The 25335-nt window shown below is 42.7% G+C and overlaps 2 protein-coding genes and 3 non-coding genes across 6 annotated transcripts; 1 reads left to right on the top strand and 4 right to left on the bottom strand.

Annotated features, from left to right (window-relative positions):
* The first annotated feature begins 2609 nt into the window (after positions 1-2609).
* On the top strand, positions 2610-14306 carry RFC4 (replication factor C subunit 4). Its single transcript, XM_035557207.2, has 10 exons — positions 2610-2937; positions 3329-3407; positions 7702-7781; positions 8958-9077; positions 10062-10205; positions 10403-10523; positions 11501-11626; positions 12504-12584; positions 13548-13664; positions 14086-14306. The coding sequence occupies exons 1-10, from the start codon at positions 2813-2815 to the stop codon at positions 14179-14181; spliced, it is 1089 nt and encodes a 362-aa protein (XP_035413100.1). The 5' UTR covers positions 2610-2812; the 3' UTR covers positions 14182-14306.
* A 263-nt stretch (positions 14307-14569) lies between these two features.
* EIF4A2 (eukaryotic translation initiation factor 4A2) lies at positions 14570-22068 on the bottom strand. 2 transcript variants are annotated; one of them, XR_004780344.2, is made up of 12 exons: positions 21712-21823; positions 20702-20747; positions 20485-20617; positions 20080-20219; positions 18775-18943; positions 18475-18584; positions 18078-18221; positions 17575-17712; positions 17212-17301; positions 16895-16974; positions 16049-16154; positions 15226-15374 (listed from the first exon to the last, which is right to left on the bottom strand). XR_004780344.2 is itself a non-coding variant. In XM_035557205.2 (11 exons), the coding sequence occupies exons 1-11, from the start codon at positions 21738-21740 to the stop codon at positions 15230-15232; spliced, it is 1224 nt and encodes a 407-aa protein (XP_035413098.1). In that variant the 5' UTR covers positions 21741-22068; the 3' UTR covers positions 14570-15229. The 2 variants fall into 2 exon arrangements, 1 of the variants encoding a protein (XP_035413098.1); XM_035557205.2 differs by lacking the exon at positions 16049-16154 and having other exon boundaries at positions 14570-15374; positions 21712-22068.
* Positions 17374-17501, bottom strand: LOC118253216 (small nucleolar RNA SNORA63). The gene has a single exon (XR_004780364.1). It is a non-coding gene; the product is annotated as a small nucleolar RNA SNORA63 (small nucleolar RNA).
* LOC118253219 (small nucleolar RNA SNORA81) lies at positions 17843-18023 on the bottom strand. The gene has a single exon (XR_004780367.1). It is a non-coding gene; the product is annotated as a small nucleolar RNA SNORA81 (small nucleolar RNA).
* On the bottom strand, positions 20297-20367 carry LOC118253215 (small nucleolar RNA SNORD2). Its single transcript, XR_004780363.1, has one exon. It is a non-coding gene; the product is annotated as a small nucleolar RNA SNORD2 (small nucleolar RNA).
* Positions 22069-25335: the final 3267 nt, after the last annotated feature.

The following is a 25335-nucleotide window of genomic DNA, read 5'->3' as shown; positions in this document are numbered from 1 at the left end:
AAGCCACTTGTCCACTTTCAGTGTCATAAGATAAAAACCCAGTGTCGTAAGATAAAGAGCCTTAATGTTAACTGGCTTCAGTTCTAGACTGATGGATACATGGACAGGCTTCCAGGGCACCGGGTGGAGTAATTTATAAAGACAGAAGTCCTCCTCCTCATCAGTTATTCTGCCCTGCTTCTCTCCCTAGCCCCTTACGTAGTTTTTCAGCCAATGAGCTCTTGAACCTCCATTCTATGGTTGTATACCTGCAAATGTCAGAGTAGGAAGGAATGGGATCAGGCTTCCCATCTAGATCCATCCATGTTGCCAGAAAACTTCCTTGCCACCCCAATGCACATTCTTCACCTCCTTACCCACCCCACGACATATTCCTACTCCTACCTCCTGTTTGCCGTAGTAGTAGTGCAACGTATTGGATCATTTCACTGAGCTCACAGATCTACTTGAACCAGTGGTGAAAGTAGACCTCAGGTATTTGGCAGATACCACTGCTCAAATGTGGCTGGAGAACCTGGCTGGGATGAGAATGAAGAAAGTTGCTCACAATCAGTATCGCTATTGAGACATCTGCCACTGGGCAGATATAATAAATAACCTATATTACAGTTTCTAAATACCAGTACATCCTGGGTCTTATGCCTTTATGAATTAAAATAGTCTTAGATATTTTTTAATACATTTTATAAATAGCATTATAAATGAAATGTGTCAACGCTGCTTCAAATTGACTCCCCCCTACTGCTCATCTCTCCTTCTTGAAGTCTGATAAAAAAGTTGTCAAATCCCCCAAACATGTTTCTGTCACACTTCAAGAGGAAAAACAAACAAACAAACAAAAATAAATATTTTTAAAGCTTTTTAATAGCTGTCTGGCTTTTTATAGATACACAATTATGTTAAAGTGCTTTAAAGAACAAATTCACCATGCATCAGGTGATTAGCATTTTAAAGCTAAACTAGTCTTTAGACAGTTTAGCTAGACTGTAGACAGTTTCAGTGGGCCACAGCCTGGAGACAAGCAAATGAGAGGACATCATAACCATTTGAGATTGATCTGTTGCACCTTTAGACCATAGATGAATGCAGAATTGAGAACGCGTAATTTTCAGTCCTTGTATCTATACAACGGAGGGAGAGAAAACCAGCAAGAGAAAGTGAGAGAGTAGCTTGGGATCACTTATTTCCTTCTGGATTTTTTTGCTTTTGTTAAGGTAATGAAATAAAAAGTTCTGTTATTAAGTTATGTTAATATAGCAGACAAGAACTTCCTTCGCAGAACTGAACCTGAGGCTCAGACACAGTTGATAACATCCTCAAGTGCTAGAGACATTTGAAGTGGCCCCGTTAAGGAGAGGACAGAATAACCACAAAATGGAATGAAACCTCAAAAACATAACAATACTTTACACAGCTTCAGAAAGAAAACTGATCAGTTCTAGCTGCTTATACATCCTTACCATTTCCAAGTCACCATTATTTGGAAGTATCAAATATAATCAGAGCCGGACAAAACAGCATTGTATTTTCGTCAGGATCAGGCCAACTTCAGGACTTGTGTGTATGGGCATCTCTTGCTGCCAAGGCATTTTCATGTTTCAGTAATAGAATTCTAGATGAAAGGAAACAGCTTATTTAAATTGCCCAAACAAGGATTACGGGCTTGTCTTGCCAGCAGAATGATGCATTTCCAGCTTCGATTTCCTGCATCCCCTTTTCCAAAGCCTGTTCATCTGTTGCCATAGAGACCATGTCCAGCCCCTGCACAGGTTCTGTTCTGGACGGTGCCTGCTGTGGCTGCTCAGGCCACTCTGGCCGTGCCTCGTGCTCAGGAGCAGCCAAGGGGAATCAGTAAAGCAGCACACCTGCAAGCACCCAGCATGCAGCTGCAGGGAACATAACTGATTTAATTTTTACACATAGAACAGGTACGTAGTGGGAGGACAAGATGACATGTGGGTGTGCATCGTGACTGCCAAATCTGCTGGGATGCTTCTGAGTCCTTTAGAGGGAACACATCAATCACATCCAGCATTTTTTAATCCTTTTTTTAAATTTATTTTTCCCTGTAATGCAGATTATTCGTAATAAAGGGAAATCAAAAAGGATCCCCTTTGGCTTAACTGGTAACTTTTGCACATACAACCCCTGCATTTGTACACCTGGGGGAGCTGCTCTCATGGCAACAGGAGACGGGGAAGGCTTGAGCAGTGCAGGCCGTACAGCCACGGAGGGCGGCTGGCACAGAGAGGGCTGAGGCACAGCCCTGGGCTCGCTTCCAGAGACCCCCCTCAGGCCGCCCCTCAGCCCCCCGGGGCCAGGCACCAGCTCTCGCATCCCGACAGGAGAGGCCCTCCTCCGCCAACTTTCGGCGCGGCGCCGATTGCTTTTGCTTTGTTCCTTTATTTCTGTTGAAGGAGCTGCAATCGGGAGGGCCGCCCAGAAGGCGCCGGCCGCCTGCCCGCCCCTCCCCGGGGGCCGCCTTGAAGGGAGGCGCCAAGATGGCGCCCGGAGCTGCCAAGATGGAGGCCGGACCTTCCCTCATCGGAGCACGCGCGGCGCTGCCGGCGGGCGGTGCCTGGCTGCGAGGCGTGACGTCAGGGCCCGCCTGCGGCGCGGGCTCTGTGATTGGCCGTGGGCGGGAGGAACGGGCGGCTTGGCGGGAAGCGGCCGAGAGGGGCTTGCGGGGCGGCGGTGACGTCACGCGCTCGGCTTAGCCGCGGCCGGGCCGAGCGGGGCCGAGCGGGGCCGAACGGGGCCGAACGGGGCCGAGCGGAGCCGAAGAGAGGCGAGCGGAGCCGGAGCCGGAGCCATGCAGGCCTTCCTGAAGGGACCCTCCGCCATCAGCACCAAGCCCCCGGCCGCCAGGGAGAGGGGCGCGGCGGGGAGCGGCGGCGAGGGCAAGAAGCCCCGGCCCGTGCCCTGGGTGGAGAAATAGTAAGGGCCGGGGGGGTACCCGGTGTGACTGCCCTCTGACAGCCGGGCTGAGGCGCCTCAAGGGCTCTCTCTCCTCAGGAGAAGGCTTTTGGGCTCGCAAAGTGACAAAATGTTGTTCCAAAATACTTTTGGGCTTCTAAAAATAACCTCGGGCCGCTGTTTCCAGTAGGAAGCCGTTTGTCTCTTCCTGAGAAACCGCTTCAGGGAGGCAGGGCAGAGGCACCGGGCGGGTTTCCTGTCGGGGATTTTGGCCCCAGCTGCAGCGTTTGCTGTAATTCTTTGGTACCAGTGTCATCGGAAAGGGAAATGGTTGTTTTGTGTGCTTTTTTTCCTCCATTCCATTTTTTCTTTCTGTTACATAACGAATTGCATTTCGTGTCTTTGTATTCAGTCGCCCCAAGAACGTGGATGAAGTCGCCTTCCAGGATGAAGTCGTCGCTGTGCTGAAAAAGTCCTTGGAAGGCGCCGATGTGAGTGTGGTGATAACGGCTGCCACGGCATAGAAACGAGCCAGTGCTAAGGAAAACTGCCTGCCCTTCTCTAGCGTGGCAATGATAACGTTTCCAGACTAGCTAAGCGACTTCCTGGTATTGTGTTGGGAGCAGTGTCATATTTCAGATGTTCCCAGTCTCCAAGTCTCACTGTAAAGTTGTCAGCTGCATGATGCACTTTGGAATTTTTCTGCAAAAGCTTGATTGGAAACATCCTGTTAATAATTTTGAGTCTGAAGGAGACTTTATTTTCTAGACACTGTTATTCAGCCAGTACTTCAGACATTCCTGATGAAGAGTAGAGGGGAAAACTTTCTTTTATTGAAAAGGGATTGACTTTTCCTAAATGGTAATTTAGGAATGACTGGCAGGACTGACAGGAATTCTAGTGACATACCAGTGCTTCTATGAAACTGCTTAAAATGCTTTTTTCAAGTCTGGAGAATTCCTTCCTCTTATATGTGCTGAGACTTCTTTAGCTTCCATGTTTCACCTAGGAAGGTCATTATTGTGCTCCAAAAGATGTTCCTGTTTACACAGACAGCTAAAGCCAGCTGAAGTGGTTGGTAAGGATGTTCCAAAAATGGCATTTGTGATAGGGATATCTAGTCACTGAGAGCTATAAAGAACGATTTGGAGTTTTCAGAGTTTTATGGAGGAAGCCTTTAACTTGTATTCTGATGCACAACATGCACTTGTAGTCTCTGGTATTCAAAAGTTTTATCTTGAGACGATTTGCTCTGCAATTCTGGTTTGACTAGCTTGAGACTATTTGATCCGAAAATGTTCATTTAATCAGAATGTGCAAAGGCTTAAGTACTTTGTGTTTGAGTGTAGGGAGCTAAAGTGAGCTGCTATGACAAAACTGGGGAAGACTTGTATGATTTGTTTAGTTCATGCCTCCAGATTTAATTTACTTCAGGAATGTTGTTGTAATGTGACCTTGTCACGTCACATTGTATTGTTAGAAATACCGGTTTCAGCAGCAACACCTCTGTGTTTTAATATTTGTAGTTCTGGTAATTAGTAAGGAACTATTAACAGCTAAGGAGAGCTGAGGTGCTCCCACCTATGCTGTCTGGACATATCTGTCTTGTACCATCACTTAGGTGATGGGTTGTCAGGTTCTATTTTGAGCAGCAGCTATTTAAAACCCTGCAGCTTCTGGGTCAGCCGTGTTTCTCAGATGATGAGCCTTGTGCAGTTGTGCTGACTTTTTGCCTCCTGAGTTGAAAAAGACAAATTATAACTTGTCTGTAAGGTGCTTACAGGCTTTGTATTTTACTATAGCTACCCAAACTCTGCAAGTTATTTGAGAACAAAATCATGCAAGTAGTTCAAAATATTTGATGCTTTTAAAATGTAGATATTTTTGTTAGTTCTTGAAAGAACTCATTCTGTCAAAGGCAAAAGTGTAACTTAAGGAATGAAGTGCCTGGCACTTGTTTGAGGAGTTCTCACTGACTTTGGAGATCTGTTGAGATCAAAGAAACAGCTGTGACAAAGTACATGACACAAACTTACAGCATTATTTAAACCTTATTGTTGGAACTGGAGAGCCAGTTCTATGCTAAGTTGCTTCTAAGTATTTGCGAGCCTTGGTTTGGGAGCTTATAAATAGGGCAAGTCTTCTAAAAACCACGATGTATCTCTTATAAATGGGAAAGACCAGAGTCCACGTGATTTTGAAATGGAGAAATTGATTTCTGCCTGCCAGGACTGTTGATTTAATGTTGCTTTTTGCAAAGAAACTGACATGTTATAGTATTCTTTAGTTTTCGGTTACTTGATTATATCTTACTGGGAAGAGAGTTAGGGGTAGGATTACGATTCCAATTTATATCCTCACTTCTACTGACACTTCTAGAAAAGGACTTGGAGTTTACCCTATATGTAGTAACTGCCATAAATAGGGTGATGTCTGCAGGTATCCTGCTTACCCATTTTTTCAAGCTTGCTGGGGGTAACAGATCAGGTTACAGTCTGTTAAAAATACTGCCTCAGAGTTACATGAAGGATTAGGCTGTGTTTGTTGAAAAAGCAGTGTAAATACTGGTGATAACTTCAGCGAGAAGTGAGCATAAAAGGGGTTGAAACAGGAAACAGTAGTAAAGTATGGATTTAATGAAATTAGGAAGCATAGATTCTTATTAAAGCTTCTTACCTGCTAACGCATGTTTTGTGATTTAGCACAGAGGCGCGAAATTAGGAGTGTTGCAAACACACAGCTCCACAAAACGTCTACTCTTACAGTATGCTAACCTAACATAGTTGATGAATTATCAGCTGTCATTTAATAAGCATTTCTTCACAGAAATCCCTAAAAAGACACGGGGAGGCAATAATGTTGTGGTGTCTAATTAAACTTGGAAAAAACCTTGTGTTGATATTGGATACTGTTTACTTACTAACCAGGGAACTGAGTAACAAATGATCAGCAGATAGAGGGCAAAACTTGAAATGGTTTTACTTACTATAAAATATTGAAATTCTACTACTCGTACTTTTCCAGTGCCTACACAGTTGCATCTGTTCTGTGTCTTATCTTAGTTGCTGAAATGGAATACTGTTGCCAAAAAGGTCTGTCTTTTTTATTTTCTGACTGTGGATCATGTACTCCTGCAGTTCTTGCTGCTCTTTAGATACCTTTGGTTTTGCTGTTCCGATTCTGTCTGCATTGCTTGCTATATTCAGCATAAAATTCTTTAATCTAACTTTAGTTGACTCTCTAAAAATAGAACGTTTATTAAGGGCTGAAAATAAATCAGACAGAGAGGCTTGTCTTCTTACTGTTGTTTGGAGGGGACTTGTGGATTCTTGTTCTAAGAATGTAGAACCGGAACATCTACTGTCAAAGGCAGCTGTTCTAAAATGCAACTGGCTAAGTGATAAGAGGGACTACTTGGAATGCTAGTATAGAAAGTTATCGCTCTTATGCTTCTTGTTTTCATCCAGATTTTAGTTGTGGCTAATTTGCAGAAATTTGGTTTTATGCCAACTTAGTTCTGTGTCCCTGTTGCTGCACTGATATATTTATGGAGATCAGTGATGCTCCCTCTCGGCTCTTGTTTTGCTGAGCTAACTTTTTTTGTTTTTAAAAGTCATTTCTTATAAATAAGCCCTCCATTCCTGTAATCACCTTTTCCAGTTTAGATTTATTTAGATTTATCGTCCTTGACTGAGGATGACCTGAACTGTGTGTGGCTTTCTAGGTGGAGTCTTGCTAGCCCCTTGTTAGTATTAATAATTGTGCATTTGTGTTGAAAGTGAACATCTTAGGACCCCTGTGTTACAGTGGTCAGGAACACAGGAACAGTTCCCTGACTGACAGACAAAACTAAGTCAGCTTTTATTTTACTTCCAGCTGATGAATTCCAGACATCTAGCAGATACTTATATTCAGCTGTCTCTCAAATAGTGAGCTTTTATGCTTTGTGCTTTTAACTGTTATCCTATAATTCTTACTGCAGTCTTTGCTGTGCTTCTTTCATCTACCTGTGTCAGCATGTTTTGATAATGCATTCCTGTTTTTCATGCTAAGGTTATTAATGAAAATATTTGAAAGACCAGTTAACCTAATCTCTTTGAGAAATGCCACTGGTTTCCTCCTTTGAAAAATTATTGGGTGGATATAGAAAACTATTTGCCGGTGCTATGCATTCCTGTCAGGTTTTGCAAGCTTCTCTATGATTACTCTTAGGATATGTCTGCGTTGCGATCACCGCAATATTGCGCTGACATTCACAAGCTACCTTGTACTTACTGCAGTGGAGTTAAGGCAGCAGAGAATTCTCTGAATGGCTTTCAAAGGCAGAGCTGAGAAGGTATGAGGTAGTTAACCTATGGCAAATTTTATTGCAGCTGCACTGCTGGTAGTATGCTGACTGTCTGAAGGGCATCATTGGATAAATTTGCATGTCACTGCAGTCATATCTATAACAGTAAGCTCTGTAGGCTTTAGTAATATTGGACTTGACCTGGAGGCTATATATCAAAATAAAATATGACTTGGAAGTGTCTATTTTGATAGGAGGTATGATGGTGCCACCAAATAACAGCTTGTTCATGCAGTCTTATAAACAGCTACTGTTTATCCTCCTTTAGAGCACCATGTGCAGTGACCTAGAATTTGATATTGTTTTGCAGGAGGAGTATATAGTTTCTATCGGGTGCTCAGATTTTCAGTAGGTTTTCCTGTTTTGTGGGTTTTTTTTGTTTGTTTTGTTTTTGTTTTGTTTTGTTTTGTTTTTTTAATGCTGCCTTGCTTTTCCAGCTTCCCAATCTGTTGTTCTATGGCCCACCTGGAACTGGAAAGACTTCCACTATTTTAGCAGCCGCTAGAGAACTCTATGGGTAAGCTGAAATTGAATTGCTTTGGTATAAGCAACTATCATGTGTCTTCTAGTCGTGTGCCTCTGGTTGTTGCCTGTTCTTACGTTGCTTCTGGAAACTTTCTCATACTTTTAAATTCTTGTTCAGGAATTGCTTCATGTTCTAGTTCAACTCTAAAATGAGATATCTTTCTTGTTTGTCCCTCATAAATCACTGATTGCTGTTACCAACAACACTTCCTTGAGGCTAGCAGCCATGTAACCCTGTGTCTCTTTAACTATGTGTTCCTAGCAGAAAAGAGCATGAAAAGAAATGGCTTGCACGTGCCTTACTGAACTTTGTAAAGGATTTCCAATTCTGATACTATATTCAGTAAGCTGTTAGCTAAACACAGATCTTGAGGCACTTCACAAAATGTCTGTGTCATAATCTTTCTGTTACGCACCATTGAGTAATATCAGACTAAAATTTAGTATGCGTTATAGTTCTTATGAACTCTGTGTACACTCACCAACTGAATTCTAACATCTGAGTGGTTTTGAGTAGTGCTTTCAGAGTAGGCAATAAGCAAAAAATGGATGAGAAGGTGGTTTGATGGTGTGATCTTATCTAATGTTGGCTCTGGTACCTTTTCCCTTCCTTGTCTTTAATATTTGTCTCATGTTGTTTTTTGGAGAGGATAACTTCTAGACAACTCTATGTTGTGTCTCCATCTGAAGTCTAAGAATTTAAATTCCCCTATATTTAATTTTTATTTTTAAATCAGAGGTGCTGCTAAATACTACCTGTATTATATGTTTTAGATATTTACTTTCTGGTAGTATTGCAGTGGCAGACCACTGCCAGTTACCGTATCTGGGGATTTAACTGTTTTCTCTACATTGCTAACAGCATGTAAGTAGAAGGACACATTATGTAGTGCTCTGAGCTTACAAACCCAGCTTCCTACTTTTTCCTTGTAACAGGTATAATTTTATGCTTTGTTGTTTTCTTCAGTGTGGGAGTCAATTGTAGAAATAGCTAGTGGAAATTCATACCTAACATTTAATTATCTCAGCTGTATTTTAACAAAGTATGTTTTTCAGTAATGCTAGCAAAAACAATACCTGCAGTTCAGAAAGGCCCTCTGGCCTATACACTTTGTAACATACCATTACAAGCATTAACAGCTAATATGTTGTAATACCGATTTTGCAGTCCTGAATTATTCCGACAAAGAGTCCTTGAGTTAAATGCCTCCGATGAGCGTGGAATACAAGTGATCCGGGAAAAAGTGAAGGCTTTTGCTCAGCTAACAGCATCTGGAAGTCGTTCAGAGTAAGTGCTGAATCCAGGCTGGATCTGTTGGATGGACTGACTTGCTTAGGACAAAGTATGTGATTATAAAATTAACCTAAATAATAAAAATTCTAATACAAAAGATGGGTCAGCACTGGTCTGAAGTTTGTAACAAATGCAATACTTTGGCTAGGCTTTGAGTTCACGTCATTTCATATTGAGAGTTTGAATAACTTTTACTAGTGCTGTTAATGTTATACAAGCAAAAAGGGGAGAAAAAAGGTAAGACTGAGCCTTCTGGACTTACAGATACATTGTTGTCTTTGCAAAGGTCGCCTGACTACCACAGGAAACCTTATTTGGGTAAATTGTGGAAGTTACTTCTCTTCTACCTCTAGTTCCATGGAATCATCGAATGGTTTGGGTTGGAAGGGGCCTTAAAGATCATGTAGTTCCAGTCCCCTGCCATGAGTAGGGACACCTACCACTAGACCATGTTGCAGCTGAGGTTGTTCAATTTGCATCTCATGCAAGATGGGTGCTAGCTTATAAGATGCTGAAAAGAGTCTGGTATTAGGTGAGAAGCCCTGTAAAAGGGAAGTTGTGTGTGTGTGTGTGTGGTAAAAAATGGATTGAGGAAAGTATCAAGAAGAAACTGCATGCCAGGACTACATGGCAAGAGATGGTCTTGTGTCCTGAAATTAGGCTGTTGTAATGTTCTTTGAAGTTCAGGTAACCAGGAAGCCTGAAAAAAAGAAGTGTTGTGTTAGTTATTAGAAGAAACTTAAAGCATGAGTACATATTTTAGGGGAATTCTGCAGTGTTCAAGTACCAGTCTTTCTATGGGAACTCAGTTTGCCTCCCCTGCCCTTTACAAATCCTAGTCTTTAAAAATAATCAAAAAGAATTGAATGTTTAATTTTGTTCTATTTGTTGTGTATAAATATTGAGTAAAATGTGACTCACCATTTGCAGTGATATTTTTAACTTGATCTAAAGAATGCATGTCTCCTTGTCTTTCAGTGGTAAAGCTTGTCCTCCTTTTAAGATTGTAATCCTGGATGAAGCAGACTCTATGACTTCAGCAGCCCAGGCAGCCTTAAGACGCACAATGGAAAAAGAATCTAAAACAACACGTTTCTGCCTTATTTGTAACTACATCAGCAGGTATGTGAGGAACCTGTTACTTTTTTGGACTTGTTCCTCTTCCTGTTCACAGTACTTTTTATTTCGTTTAGGTTTCAGCTTTTGGGTTTTAGTGTTGCAATCTTAAGGTTATGTTACCCTTGCCTATTACGATAGCTTCATCTGTATGAATGTGGCTGTGTGATCATTTGGCAAGCACTTATTTTTCTTTCTTTCAGAATAATTGAACCTTTAACGTCTCGATGCTCCAAATTCCGCTTCAAACCTTTGTCAGACAAAATCCAGCAGCAGCGTCTATTGGATGTTTCTGAGAAGGAAAATGTGAAAATCAGTAGTGAGGTAACTTAGTGCTTGCCAAGTAATTTTATTGCTTAATCCGGTACCTAATTGCATTGCAGCGAAAGGGACTAAGTCAGCATACTTTTCCAGACTTTTCAATTGCACTATGTACAGTATATAAAATCATTCGCATATTATTCTCCTTACACAGGTGATGATGAAATTGTAAAAGTCTTCCTAAAATCAGAGAAATATCCACCAGAGCAAATTAGAGAATAACTGTAGGGCTTTTTGTTCTGTACTGAGTGTACTTGCATTAAGTCAGTATTTCATTCTGAAATTGCCAGCACATATTTTGCAGCACTTGCAACTTTATATAATTCATAATGTATACAGTGCTTATTTTTCCTGGATTACATTTCCAGCTGCCCAAGATTTGTTTATCACCATGGGGTTTTAAGGCTGGTAGACGTGTTGTGACAAAATAGGTACGCTATTAGGTAATTTTTATTCCTTTGTATTGCTCAAGTGGAAAAGAAAGTTCAGAACTTGTACTTTAGCATGTAAGAAGAGGCTGAGATAGAACTAGGTGTAATTTACTCCACTGAATATAACTTTGCCCCCATCTGAATCCATTGCCTCGCTTGTCAGAGAGTAACTCAAAAGCTGTGTGGGTAATACAAGTTACCACAGTTACAATACAAATACAAGTGTGGGTAAAATGGTGTGGATCATAGCACAGTTGTGCACTACTGTCCCAAGTCTCATTTCAGCTGTGAGACCAAGTAACTTGAGAACTGTTTGGTGACACATTTGTAACATGAAATCCTAGTCCTGAGAGCTGTGGTTTGCATTAGACCTGTGGTAGCACTTATATTAGCAGAGAGGTTGCATTGTAACTTGTGCATTGTGCCTAGCTCTGACCATCTGCTTCAGGCATTACCTGATGTTCTCAAATCAGTTTGCTGAGGAAGTTGTACTTCCACTGTTAATTAAGATCCAGTACACGCATTGCATTTTCTCACGTTCTCTTTTAGGCGGTCTCTTACCTTGTTAAAGTGTCAGAAGGGGACTTAAGAAAAGCCATTACTTTTCTTCAAAGTGCCACTCGCTTAATGGGAGGGAAGGAGATCACAGAGAACATAGTCACAGAAATTGCTGGGGTAAGTGATGCTTTACAGCTTCTCCTGTAATAAGTCTGAAAAGTGTTTGTGTGCTAAGTATAGTTGCTACCTTTATCTACCTTTGGTCAAGGTTTGATTAAAAATAAATGGTTTTATGCTTGTTAGCATTGCTAGTAGGGTACTAATACACAGTCTCCCAGGTTTTTAAAGACTGATGGAGCTGAGGAACTGAAAAAGTAAATGAGCTTTAGAGAAGGACACTCTTCCCTTGAAGGTGCTACCGTCACAGCCAATTGTAAGGGTTGAGGGGTTTTCGCTTGAATGGAGTGGAAATAGAGGCAATTGCTACTGTCCACATTTCATAAAGAAGCTTTGAAATCAAACTGTCCAGACAGTCAACCGACAGGAATGATGATGAGTAGAGGGGCTGAGAATGTCAGCAGTGCTTCCCTGCTCTGAGCTAAATGGCATCTGTCAACTTTTTTCTGTTCTGATTTATTGACTGATCTTGTTGCATTGGTTCCTTTTTTTTAAAAAAAATTATGTCCCTGGTGCATCACTGAAGAGAAAATTAATTTGCTGTTTTGCTTAGGCACAACATGGTGCAGAAAGCATTGCCTATTTAAATTAAGTCCTCCAATTAGTGTCCCAAATAAGTGATAGTGAATTTTGATTTGTGAATGTGACTTTGACAATTCAGTGTCATTATATAGCTCTTATTTCTATCACCAATGTAAGACAAATATTAAAGCCTAGCTCTCAGTTTTATTTAAAAAAAAAAAAAATCTGGTCTGTCTTAGATACTTGCTTAAGAGTGGTTGGTTCCCTGTGTAGAGGAATGAAATGCTGATTGACTTCAGTTGTGACTGACTTATAAGTGTACAAAGTTGAAAGTAAGCAATGTAATTTGTTACAGGTCATCCCTAAAGAAACAACGGATGGACTGCTGTCTGCCTGCCAGAGCGGTTCCTTTGAGAGACTGGAAACAGTGGCAAAGGTACAGTCCCCTTGGTGCTTCAGCCTGAGAGTTTTTCTAGGTCACTGCCCCGTGTATTGTTTGTTACTGCCTTGCAGCTGAGGAACATGTGGCCTCAGGTCAGTTGGGAGGCCCATTTCAAGAAGCTTGTCTTTCACCAGTTAGTATGCTGCTGATCTTTCCCTTCTGAGGAAGAGTTATGAAAGCTACAAATAAGATTTGCTACCAATGTGACTTTCTCCTGAGCTAAACTGAGGTCACGGGGAGCTGTTAGGCTGAAATAAGCTGAGAATTACTAATGAGACACTTAGCACAGAACATTAAAATTGCATCCTCTGTGGAAAGGACCGGTCTCTGGACTAGTCACCTTTTTAGTTACAGAGACTGTGTTAGATGAGAAGTGTCTGAATAAAGCTGTAATAAGGCGTGGGTGTATCTTGTGCACTAGATTGCGCTTTTTTATTTTCATAAATTTCTGTCTACTTAAGTGGCTTCATGGAATACTCTTTGCAGTGCTCTGTATGTCTGTAACTAGTCACTACCAGATGAAGAAGATAAATCAAAGTTGGCCGCACTTTAAGATGTGAAGGCTGTGAAGCTGTGCCACATGATTCTGTAGATGCTAAGCTTTCCTAATTTTAGAGTGAGATTGGGCAGGTTCATCGGAGGTGGCTAACTGCTTAAAATGTCTCTAGCTAACAAAATCCCTGAGATGTAAATTGTCAGAAGCTGGGAGAATATTGAGGCGAATGTGCTGCTGTATGTCTGCCATGTTCTCCTGGTCTTTCCTAGGTGGTTGCTTTGGGTCACCGTTGGGCAGGGTGCTGGACTCTGTGGAAACCACTGACTTGTACTTTAATGCTTAAGAGTTCCGTAATAGGTTCCAGGACAGTCTTTGGCTCAGACAGAATTTTTCAGATTGTTTTTCCTCTTTATGGTGTTTCTGCTGCTGAATTACGTCCCTTTTCTTATACCCTGCCACAGAATCTCATAAATGAAGGGTATGCTGTCGGTCAGCTTGTAAACCAGCTTCATGATATTGTTGTGGAGAGCGATGATTTCAGTGACAAGCAGAAATCTATCATAGTTGAGAAGCTTGCAGTAAGTCTGTAGCTTGAGTTCTCTTCAATAATTTTACTTTTCCAGTCTCCATTGGTTAATTTTTCTTCTCTCTCTGTAATTTACTCTGATTTTTCATTCTGAGTATTTCCTGTTACAAATTTCTGAAATTTTGTTCTGAGAAACTTCCTGAGAAGGAAGCGAAGTCCAGTCAAACTAAATGAATTATTAGCCATGTTATTCTAATGATGCTCAAGCAGGTTTGTGGGTGTGCTCTTTTTGATATGAAGGGGGAGGGAAAATTAAGATGGGTGTGATGTGACTGCTGGAGAGGCTGGTGCTGATTAAGTCAACAGCTGGCAAACTTAATTGTGATGTGGTGAACTGTCTCAGCCTTGTGGTATGAGACAGCTGTCTCCAGCACCACCCTTTTTAAAGGGTTTTAACTTCTCTCCATTTGCAGGAAGTGGACAAATGCCTGGCAGATGGTGCTGATGAATACTTGCAGTTGATCAGTCTCTGTGCCCTTGTGATGCAGCAGCTAATACAGAACACCTAACTCCTCCAGCATGGGCTGGCAGCAGCTTGGAGCTGTTTCAGGGGTGGCTGTGCTTCCACTAGCAGGGACTCATGTACTCTTTTTGTATAGTTTTTGCAATAAAATTACTGCTCAGCAAGTGAAAATGCCCATGCTGGGGTATTTTGTTTTCATACAAGCTCATAAATGAGACAGGTTTTTAGTCACCCTTTCACTAGAAAGTAATTCAGCAGTAGGCATGCTGAAGTACAGTGGTGCTTGGTCAAGGAGGGGTCTCCCTCACAAGGCCCTTGCAATCACAAGAGTTAAAGCCCCCTCTTTGAAAGGGGAAATCTAGGCCCCAAGCACTGACATGCACTCACTCACCCATAAAAAGACATCCCCCACCAAGAACCATTTACAATTTAAGTGAATATAGAAGTATTTTATTGAACATTCAAACTTCATTAAGACATGTGCAATATGGCAAATTTTACTGGGTTTAACCCTAACTAAGACAATAGTATGATTGCTTGCTTGCTGGGGCTTAGCAACAGGGTCCAGATCACACTTACCACTAATTAAATACTTTATTGAATAAATACATATCAAACAAATGCATTTTAATGCTCTTATAAAAGTTTAGAGATTTTGAAAGGCCTTTCCAATTCAATCTGAAGTATAAGTACATACAATAAAGGAAGGTAGGCTAGTTTAACATAATTGGCTGATTTTATACAGCACTTATATCTTTTAGTCCATAAGTAAATTATTAAATGATAAAGAACATCTAATACAACCACTTCTATGGAACTAGGAAATAAATTTCTAATAAAGAAAAAATTTACAGACCCCATGACTTTCCACCCAACCCCAACAGTCTAACCCTAAAGTGGATAAAGCCAGTGGCTTTCCCCACAAGAGCTCACGACAAAAAGTCGCTTCGCTTATCAAAAATCTGTATTTCTGATCCGTTATGAGCATTGAGACAAGATTCAATATATCCCCAAAGAAAGAAGCACAATGCACGTTGTGAATCGCCTATTCAGCAACAGCGAGCACTGCATTCAAACCATCTCCTCCCCAGGGATTAAATGAGATCAGCCACATTCATGGGCATCTCCTCCACTGTAGTATTGTAGAATGTCTCAATGTCTCGCAGAATCCTCTTGTCCTCCTCAGTGACAAAATTTATAGCCACGCCTTTCCTGCCAAAACGACCACCTCGGCCAATTCTGCACAAAACAGAGAACACATTTATACACAAGTTAACTACTCAATTCGCTTTTTAAATATTTAAAACGATCCATTCATTAACTGCTGATCTTTTATCTGCCAGCGGCCAGTTACGCCGTGTGTACACGACTAGCTGCTAACCATAGTCACATCTGGTTAAGAAAAACTAGCAGTTAGTGCCAACAGTACAGAAGAAGTGTCCATCCTATGGAGAGTAGCAGAGCAGAAAAGGTTACTCTTTTGGCTGCAAAATAAGATCTTTATTTAATGGTTGGTACTGTGGTATGAAGCCCTAGCTGTCTCCCTCCCCTCCATGAGGATTAAAACCCCATACCACATGCATCCAATGCCGAGCACATGGCATACAAAAGGTAACTGTCTTCCAAAAAATTTGACTGTTCCTGCATTAATCCAATTGTATCCAGTAACATGGAACAGCGTGACTGCTGAATTAAAATTCAGTGAAACTGTTTCCAGTGGGAAAACTTAGTTTGTAAAAATAAGCTCAACATAGTTGTATAAACACAAGGCTGTCAAACGCTATTAGTTACACCCACCATCAGTTCTACCTTCCTGCAACTGCACAATGCAGCACCTGATCATTATGAGCTAAACACACACAATGGCTCACAAAACTTAGCAAATAATCATGACAAAAGAAATATATAAATACCGACTCGCTCTTTATTCAAACTGTGCCGCTTACGAATCCACGTCCTAAATTACGTCAACGCCGTTTCTGAGCACCATCTTGTGTCATCAACTGCTGCTACCGACTCCTGTATTTTTTTACATCAAGTAACAAAGCACAGTTTACTTCATTTAGGGACAGTCACTAAAGGCAGTAAACTAAACCTAGGGAAAAAAACAATTGCTACCAGAAGACACACCACAGAGGAAAGAATACCACTGTGAAAGGAGCCACCAAGAGCAAACAAGACATACAACATGAACACACAATTAGACTTCCAGGAATGAAGACAGTTCTGTACTACTAGTCTGCTGAAAGCGTTAAGGGCCAGTGACTGAGCAGCAGCAACTGAACAGTAGCTGGGACCTACAGATCCAGCTGGGACCTACAGATCCAGCTAACAACCCTGCTTTCAAGATGCTATGCCAATAACTTCCAATAATAACTTCTGTCATCACACTCTGCAACCTAGAAAAAAATGTAGTTCAGCATCTGGCAGTTTCCCTAGATCTCAGCAACGCATGGTTTAGCCACTGCTGAACACTTCATCCATCTAAGTTTTCCCACTGCTTTTTTTTTTTTTTGTCTCAAAGTTCTGCTCCTCCCTCATTTCAGGACCATATTTATGCAAGTCAGGGCTTTTTGTCAAGCCAAAGAGCTTACTTTCTGCTAGTTTTTGTTGTTGTTAGCAGTTACTGTATGCATGGATGGGTAACACTCCCATCACCAAAAATGACTAACAGGAAAATAGGTGAGGTTCTGTGCTGATTTCTATTGAGAACATGGCACTCGGTGTAATGAGCCAACTACAGGGCAGAGCAAACTAACCTGTGAATGTAGTTTTCACGATTGGTCGGCAGGTCGTAATTTATAACCAAAGAAACTTGCTGCACATCAATGCCACGAGCCTGGAAAGCAATATGGAATCTTTAACACGTCACAGACTTTTGACTACATTTCTCATCTCCTGATTTTGTTGACTACTTTGTTAGTGATGAACTACAACTGTGTAGTCCATAGTGGAGCATAGTCTTCACTCTTCCAAAAGGCTCCAGATAGTTCAGGCTACAAGAACCTTCACTGAGTTATGAAGCTTTTGGCACCAGATTAAAACAAGAGCATGCTCACCAAGAGATGATACTCACCAGCAAGTCAGTAGTGATCAAGACACGGCTTGATCCTGATCTGAACTCTCTCATGATAACATCCCGCTCCTTCTGGTCCATGTCACCATGCTGTAGAGTTAAGGAGTTAGAATTATTACGGTTCCAGTATTCCAGACTGGAATATCCTCTCAAAACAGAAGGATGTATGAAACCCAGCGTCCCTACCTGCTGTGGGAACCAAGCAGGTAGGGATAGAAGGAAACGTTTTTCTTTTAGCAGGGGGAACGATAATACAGCACCACACAGCTATATCATAACTTTTCCTGCTTTTACTCAAGTGTAGCTCATTAGGGATTGTTGTATGTACACGTCGCTGCACAAGTTGTAAGTATCAGTTCTTACCAGAGCTGAGACCGTGAAGTCTCTGGCATGCATTTTCTCTGTAAGCCAGTCCACTTTTCTCCTTGTATTCAGGAAGATAACAGCCTGCGTAATGGTCAGGGTCTCATACAGATCACAGAGAGTATCCAGCTTCCACTCCTGAACAGAACAAAATTAGCAGGAATAAGAACTCTGAAGTAATGGTCAAATTAGGGCATGCCCTAACATGCATTTATAATTAACATGACCAGAAAAACTGGAGGAATACCTAAGGTAAAGTTTCTGCATGAACTGTTGCACCGAATCTTAAGACACAGGACACTGGACATTAAGAAAGAGGTCCACCCTAGTCATTTTCGATCCAGTGCATCATTTTTCTTCTTCTTGCGTGTACTCTACTAGCATTATTACAGAAACCAAAGCTGAGCCTCAGTTTCTGCAATTTTAGCACAGTGCTTTAACAAGAAGGTAAAAAAAAATCAAGTTTCTTAACTCTTCTAACCAGAAGCACAGCTCATACCTACCTCTCTTTCAACATTAATGTAGAATTGCTTGATACCCTCCAGTGTCAGTTCTTCCTTCTTCACCAGAATACGAATGGGATCTCTCATGAACTTTTTGGTCACTTCCAACACATCCATTGGCATCGTAGCCGACAGCAACACAACCTAGAGAACATTTACTCCACGTCAGCATGTACAAAAGACATTAGCTTCAGGTCCATCACCATCAGAACACTGAAGTCAACCTTTACATCAGTGACTACCATCACGATTATCTTAGAACACAGATCCTGACCTTCTGCGAGGCAGACAGGACAGCACCCAACAGCTTTAATTTAGACAAGGACAGAAATTCCTTGTTTGTCAGCTACTTGTAACCAAGCCTGTAGCCATCATTTCAACCACACTTCTTTTTTACCTGGATGTTTGTGCTCAATTTCTGGAAAATCTCATAAATTTGATCCTTAAATCCTCGGCTCAACATTTCATCAGCTTCATCCAGAACAAACATTTTGATCCATTTAGGTGCTATTAAAAAAAAAAACATTTCATGAAGTTTCAAGAACATATTAAGTACTACTGCTAATGTTACTCTCCCTTAGGACTGAGTAGTCCCATACTATCTACAGTGACAGCAAATTCATTACTTCAGCTCTTTACAGATGTGAAATTTACACTAATGATTTCTTATCAAAAGCAAAGTTCAACTCATACTTACAAAGATAGCGTCTGTTTAACATATCAAACACACGCCCTGGAGTTCCAACCACAATGTGTGGAGCTTCAGCCTGAAGCTTCTGCATTTCATTGCGAACATTTGTGCCACCAATACAAGCATGGCATGTTGCTCCCATATAGTCTCCAAGGGCCAGAATTACCTTTTGAATCTAGAAGATAAAAGCCTTCCATTAGTAGCAGCTACTGCTAGCATCAGTCCTTTATCACTGCTGCTTATGGACTATGGGCTAGACAATGATTACACATTGCTAATCACTACAGAAGTCTTGCTACTGATTCTGCCCAACTGCTTGTTAAATATTTAAATTGGTCTTCAGGTCACCCTTACTAGTTAGCTAGTTAAAAAGCAACTCTTCCTGGCTTAGTAGATGCATGGAAGGCCTGCAAAGCAAACTCAAATTTTGCACTGGGAATACGTGCACATAAAGCACTTGCAGAAAGCTGCTACACAGTGTAGAAGTACACTGCTATGTGCCAGGCTTTGAAGTCGCACCTCACCTACTCTTCAAAGTAGAAAGAGACTGTACCATCAGATGTTTTTGTTCTACTAGCTTTGGTTTTTCAAGAATTCTTGCCTGTCTGATCTAGTTTTTAGATTTCTGATCTAGTTTTTAGATTTATCTTCAAGAATCTTCACTGTAATACTGGCATCTCAGTATATTCTAGTTGAAAAACAGATTAAGTTATATACGATCTGTTTTCTCCTCCAAGTTCTGCTCTCAACATTTTACCTTAAAAGCCACCATTACTGAACTATATTAGTGCTAAGTATCCTGCAAGCTTTGTTCAGGCACTTCCACTTACTAAAACAAAACACCAAGCCTTGAGGGTGAAGTAAGCATGCAATGTAACATTAAGTCAAGACATCACGGATTACAAGAACAATGAAGTGACTACATGCGCACTGCAGTTTTCACGTTGCACAACTGCATGCAAGTTCAAAGAGCTTCCGAAGTCTTAAGTTTCCACTCAGAACACTGTACTTGAGTAACATTTTTTTTTTTTTTGGAGATGCTCCCTCAGAACTACACGCAGCATAGGAGCTGGTTCCTGCAACTCTGCCCCAGCATACCCTCCACATGCATTGCAACTCGACTTTTCAAGCAGGCAGAGAACTTGTGGGACAGAAGCCAGTTTAGTTTCCCCATTACTCAACATAAAAAGGGTTCTGAATGGATATTGGTTACAGCCCCTTAAGAAGTCTGTTTATTGTCTCACAGTTGTGAAACCTGAAACCTATGCAACACACAAATAGCTTTTGTTTTTTTAGCTACACTATCAATACCTGTTGAGCCAGTTCTCTGGTAGGGGCCAATACTAGTGCTTGGGTCTCCTTGAGATCAATCTCCAACTGCTGCAGGATGGAAATAGCAAATGTGGCTGTCTTGCCAGTACCTGACTGAGCTTGAGCAATCACATCATACCCTAAAAAAAGTAGGATACACATTTACTGTTCCCACATAGGCCATTCATATTTTGTTTTATTGTATTCCTTTTGAAATAAGTGATCAGCATTAAAGAGTTCTCTCCATTTCAGGTCAGCCCCGAAAGATGGTGTACCATCATATCACTTGTTCAATAAAGATTAAAAACAGGCATCAATACACGAATAAAACTATTAGCATATACCTTTTATAATATTTTCCTCATTATCTGATATTAGCAATAGCACATGAAATCACTTGCATACCTTTGATACATGGAATAATAGCTCTCTGCTGAATAGCTGAAGGCTTTTCAAAACCATAAGCATAAATGCCCCTTAGAAGGGATTCTTTTAAATTCATATCATCAAAATTGTCAACAATCTCATTCCAATTGCTCTGCAAGGAAGAAAACAATACATTATTGCATTCACCATTCCTCTGCATCAGTACTCAAGTCCTTACACGAGGTCATGTGCTCACCTCAATGACACCATCGGGCTCCATTCCCTCGGGGCCGCCATGGTCTCTGCCAGCAAAGAGAACGAGCAGTTAGCACAACATGCGGAAGGGAGCTGACCACCCTCGGCTGCCAAGAGCCGCGTCTGCCCGCTGAAACCCGTGACAGATCATTCCAGCAGGTGCTCTGATGCTGTGCCAACCGAGTAAGCCTCCCGCTCTGCCCACCGCCCGTAATCTGCAGCCCACCTCCCCGCAGCTCGTAACGCGATACGGGACGATCCGAGCCGTCGCACCCCGCCGCGTTTCAGGCAGGGAATAGGGAGGCGAGGCCCGCCCGCCCCGCAGCGCCCCCCTCCCGAGGCAGCCGCGCGGGGAGGCGGCGGGGAAATGGCGGCGCCGCAGCGCCGGGCGGGAGAGGGGGCGCTGCGGTTCTTCCACCCCCCCCACCCCGCCCGCGTCACCAAGTCTCGCGAGAGCTCCACCCCTGGGGTTGCGCAAAGCGGGCGCCGCGAGCAGGCGGAGGAAGGCGCCGGGCGAGCGCCCAGAGGGCCGCACCCCCCCCCCCCCCCGGGAAAAAATGGTCTCGCCCGCCGCAGGGCCCTCAGGGCTGGGGCGAACCAACGGCAGAACCACGGGAGGGGGGGCGTTTATTAATTAAAAAAAACGGGGGGAAAAACGTAACAAAGCGCTCCTCTGTTTTAATTATACGGCAGCGCGGTTAAGTTAAGGAAAATAAAAATAGCCCTTTTTCGGGATGTGTGGTTGCTAAGAAAACCTACAGCGAGAACACGAACCCTGAGGAAAAGAACTAGATCCCTCGTGAAGTCAGGGGGAGGCGGGATGGAAGCGTCTAGAAGCTGGGGGGGGGGGGGCGGGCAGGGCACCAGGCGCCGTCTCACCGCAGAGCGCTCGTTGGAGCGTCCCCCTCAACAATTCCTTGCTTTTCTTCTCCCCTGCGCCTCCGCTCAGGCTACGGAGCCTCCTGACGGAAAAAAAGAAAAGGCTCGGGGCCTCTGCGCGCCGCGCCATACCTGCTATAGTCCGCGGAGCCGCCTGACATGTTCCGATCACGAGCGCTGTCCTCAACTGAAAAGGCAAAGCTTCCGCGGAGGCCGCTTTATATATCCGCCCCGCGGCCGGACTCGTTGCGCTTCGCTCTGCGCATGGATATACACCTCACGCCACAGCCAAAACCCCACGAATCCCTCCAAAACTGAGGCCCCTTCCCTAGCGATTCCCCTGAACACGCGTGCTAAGGTGCTCCGAGGGGGTCCTTGAGCCCCACGGGTCCGCGAAGCCAGCGGAGTCTGGAACTACTTTGTCTCCCCCTCGCCTCAGAGCGCGGCAGGATATTGCAGTACTGGTGGAGTGACAGCGCCGCACTCCTTCCTCCCGCTCCGCCTCCCCCCCCCCTTGGCACGGGGTTTTCCACCCCGGCCCCTGCTGCTGCGGCGCGGGGGAGGGGGGCGCGGAGCCGGGGTGAGGGGCGGTGAGCGGGGCCGGTGCGGCTCCTTACCGCGGCGGTGTTATTTCTAAATAAAAAACATAATAATAACCACCGTGTCGTTTTTCTGTAAAGCTGTGCTGCGTGGAAATGGGGGTGATGGGGGGTGGGGGGCTTCCTTGGGCTCTCCCCCGTGCGCCCCACACGCAGAAGCGACCTCCGCCCGCCTCGTTGTGCCAGGCGAGCCCAAAATTTTCCCTTTTTGCCCGCTGAGAGGTGGTGGTGGGAGTGGGGTGGGGTGGGGGTCTCCCCGCAGGATGGGGGCAGCGCCGGGGGGAGCGGGAGCTGCGGCGGGAAGGGCCGTGAGGTGAGGAAGGCAAAATGGTGGCAGCGAGGTAACGTGAGGCGGGGCGGCGGGGCCTCCTCTGCCGGGCTCTGAGGCGGTAAATCCATCCCGGGGTGTTAAAAATGGATGTTTTTTTAGGGGGATGAAGGCTCGTTTGGCGAGTGTTTGTGGGGATTGAGCTGGATGGGTCCCCAGAGCGCTGCTCGAAATGCGGCGCTGTGGCCCGCAGCCATTCCCCGCATAGCGATGCGCCTGAAAAACTTGTCAAGAGTTGGAGGTCAGCGCAGCCCAAAGGAAGGCAGCGAGGAAAATGTCCCTCTGCCAACTGGTTCGATGGAATCAGGGATCCTGCCCATTGCTTTCATACTGTTTTAGAGGAAAAAAAATGGTTTCAATACACTTACCAGGTTCTGCGATAGTATGTTCATCGATATTTCTAATGTAGGCAAATAAAGTAAGTTGTAAGCAATAATTTGTACCAACTGTAATGGGTTTTACATGAGTCACTTCTAGAGTTTGTTTCCATAGTGATTATATATGAACAAATGGAGTCGGCGCTTGAAAAACTCAACCCCTTTACTTGTCTAGAACATTGTAAATTGTCTAGAAATGTCTAGAATATCTGTAAAGATAATCTCCAAGAGACTAAATTACTTTATCTCTTCCTATGGTAGCATCAGCTGGGGCAACATCATCTGTAAAAATAACACCGCACTTGCCGATATCCAAGCTAAATTATGTAAACACAGCTTCTCTGTTGACCCACCGTAAAAATCTCAAGTTTTGCCCCCCCATGCTGGACGGAAAGGATTGAGGATATTGCTTGTTTTTGCAATTTAGGCAGCCCCACGACAGTGACTGGAGGCCTTCCTGAATAATAGCAGTTTGCCTGGCCCCATAAACATCTGGCTGTAAAAGCACCAGGATGGGCTGCAGAAAGGACCCGAACAACTTGGGGCTAGCACAGTTAAATTTCCCATTAAAAATGACTTTCAGTTTACTCTGAAGAACTAAAACTACTGAGTATTTTTATTAAGAACTTTGAGCAGTTATTAAAAAACCCGTAGAATGTAGATACTTTAAAATATTTTATTAGGCCTTACTTTCTTTGCAAAACTGAGTGAAAAGATTTATTGGCATCTGGGAAACTCAGGAAGGTAATCCATCATTTTCTACAGATTTTAAATGCCTTTTAAATAAACATTTAAGCCATCATCTCAGATTCCTGATTTATCTTTTCCTGTAGACAAATTAGCATCAGATTACTTCAGATTACTTACGTATTCAAACCACTTTGAACATTCTGTTTTGACAGAAGTTAATTTTAAAATAACAAGGTTTTCTCAGCTTTCTTTAAGGACAATTACGGAAAATTAAGGATAAACTCTGAATTTGCTACAAGTCTTGTTTTATTCCACTTGACATCAGGTGTGGTCTCCAAACTTCATCCCATTCAAAAATAAAATTAAGAAAATGGTTTTTGACCATTAACTTCAATCAAGGGATAAATTTTTTTAATTGTTTTTGTTATTTAATATCTATGGTAACAGCATCTGGGAGTCTCTCAATCCGGTGCCAAGATTTCTTTATTCAGACATTAGTCGAGTATGGAGCCAAACAACATACATGCCCTGCAGAGCTCATGATCAGTGTTCTTTATAGAGGAACTTGAAACTTCCATGTTCCTGAGGAACTATTCATATGTGATTTACTTGATCCTTTAATATAAGAAGATTCTGAGTGCATTGGTATCTGTTGTCACATGGTTGTGGCAGAGTTTGGCAGAATTTGAGAAATGCGATTCGTGGGCCATATTTGCTCTTGTTGTTCTTCATTTTTATCCACTGCTGTAGAATCAGATAGCCAGCCCAGTCAGTAACCTCTTGCGAGATAGTATTTGCTTTAAGCATAGTAACAAAACATCAGTTCCTGTGTTAAAGAAATTCATATGAATGTTCAACATCAATAGGTATGGAGAAAGGAATCCAGTGTTTCCTCCAGTGAAAATCATTGACTCATTTCACCAAATGAAAAGAGGAAGGACTTCTGTTTCATTAACTTCAGATAAGCAAAGTGTTGGAGACACTGAACCAGTCCTCTGTGAAACACTACAGCAAAAATCCAGGATTGTCATCCACGACGAGGATGTAACAGACCTGGTATAACTGTACCAAAGGAAAATTTTTGGACATGGTATACTCTTAAAGGCTGTGTTCCTGAATACACTGTTTGAGAAATACCTCTTTGATTATAGTAGGTCAAACAGCCAATTTGCTTGTGATCTCATATCTAGTTTGTGTATTTTTAGCCTGGTGGTAGCCATGCTCTGCCTGGGTTCTGAGCACGAAGCATCATAAATGTGTCCAAAGGTCAGATTTTGTCACTGACAAAATTTTTGTCACTGACAAAATCTTGGATTGACGCTGGGATTTGTTGTATCCCTTGGCTTTAAATCGTATTAAGCTTTCTAGAGCAGTCTCAACTGAAAGCTTGCTCCTCAAGGACCAGGTTCATGTTATCATCAGACAGAAGTGACACCAAAAAGAAACTAAATAATAGTTTAGTCTGTGCTACTATTATTAGGATCCATGGCCACATTTATGCGCACGCTATATGCTTCAGTAGAAGACAAAAGACAATCTTGGTGAATCATGAGATCTTTGGTGGGAATGAGCATAATAATTATGCATTTATTAATATGGGGTAACAGATGGACTAGCTGGTTTAGCAGCTGGGTTTCCAGTCATTATTCACGCAGATTGAAGTAAAGAATGATGTATCTAAAGACAGCAGTAGGAGTCAACACCTCCTGAAACTGAGCTCTAGTTGAGCAGTCCCTGCTCGTCAGTGTTCTGGCAAAGACAA

The sequence above is a fragment of the Cygnus atratus genome, chromosome 9 (genome assembly GCF_013377495.2).
Source record: "Cygnus atratus isolate AKBS03 ecotype Queensland, Australia chromosome 9, CAtr_DNAZoo_HiC_assembly, whole genome shotgun sequence".
Lineage (NCBI taxonomy): Eukaryota > Metazoa > Chordata > Aves > Anseriformes > Anatidae > Cygnus > Cygnus atratus.
This window is presented reverse-complemented; position numbering and strand designations above follow the sequence as displayed.

Bases quoted from the DNA above. Each gene is read 5' to 3' on its own strand.
- RFC4 (XM_035557207.2), top strand. From the start codon at position 2,813: ATGCAGGCCTTCCTGAAGGGACCCTCCGCCATCAGCACCAAGCCCCCG. The intron at 7,782-8,957 runs GTAAGCTGAAAT...CCGATTTTGCAG, and splicing joins GCCGCTAGAGAACTCTATGG to TCCTGAATTATTCCGACAAA. The intron at 13,665-14,085 runs GTAAGTCTGTAG...CTCCATTTGCAG, and splicing joins TCATAGTTGAGAAGCTTGCA to GAAGTGGACAAATGCCTGGC.
- EIF4A2 (XM_035557205.2), bottom strand. From the start codon at position 21,740: ATGTCAGGCGGCTCCGCGGACTATAGCAG. The intron at 18,585-18,774 runs GTAAGTATGAGT...TTTTTTTAATAG, and splicing joins GTTAAACAGACGCTATCTTT to CACCTAAATGGATCAAAATG. The intron at 17,713-18,077 runs GTAGGTATGAGC...TGTTCTGTTCAG, and splicing joins ACATTAATGTTGAAAGAGAG to GAGTGGAAGCTGGATACTCT.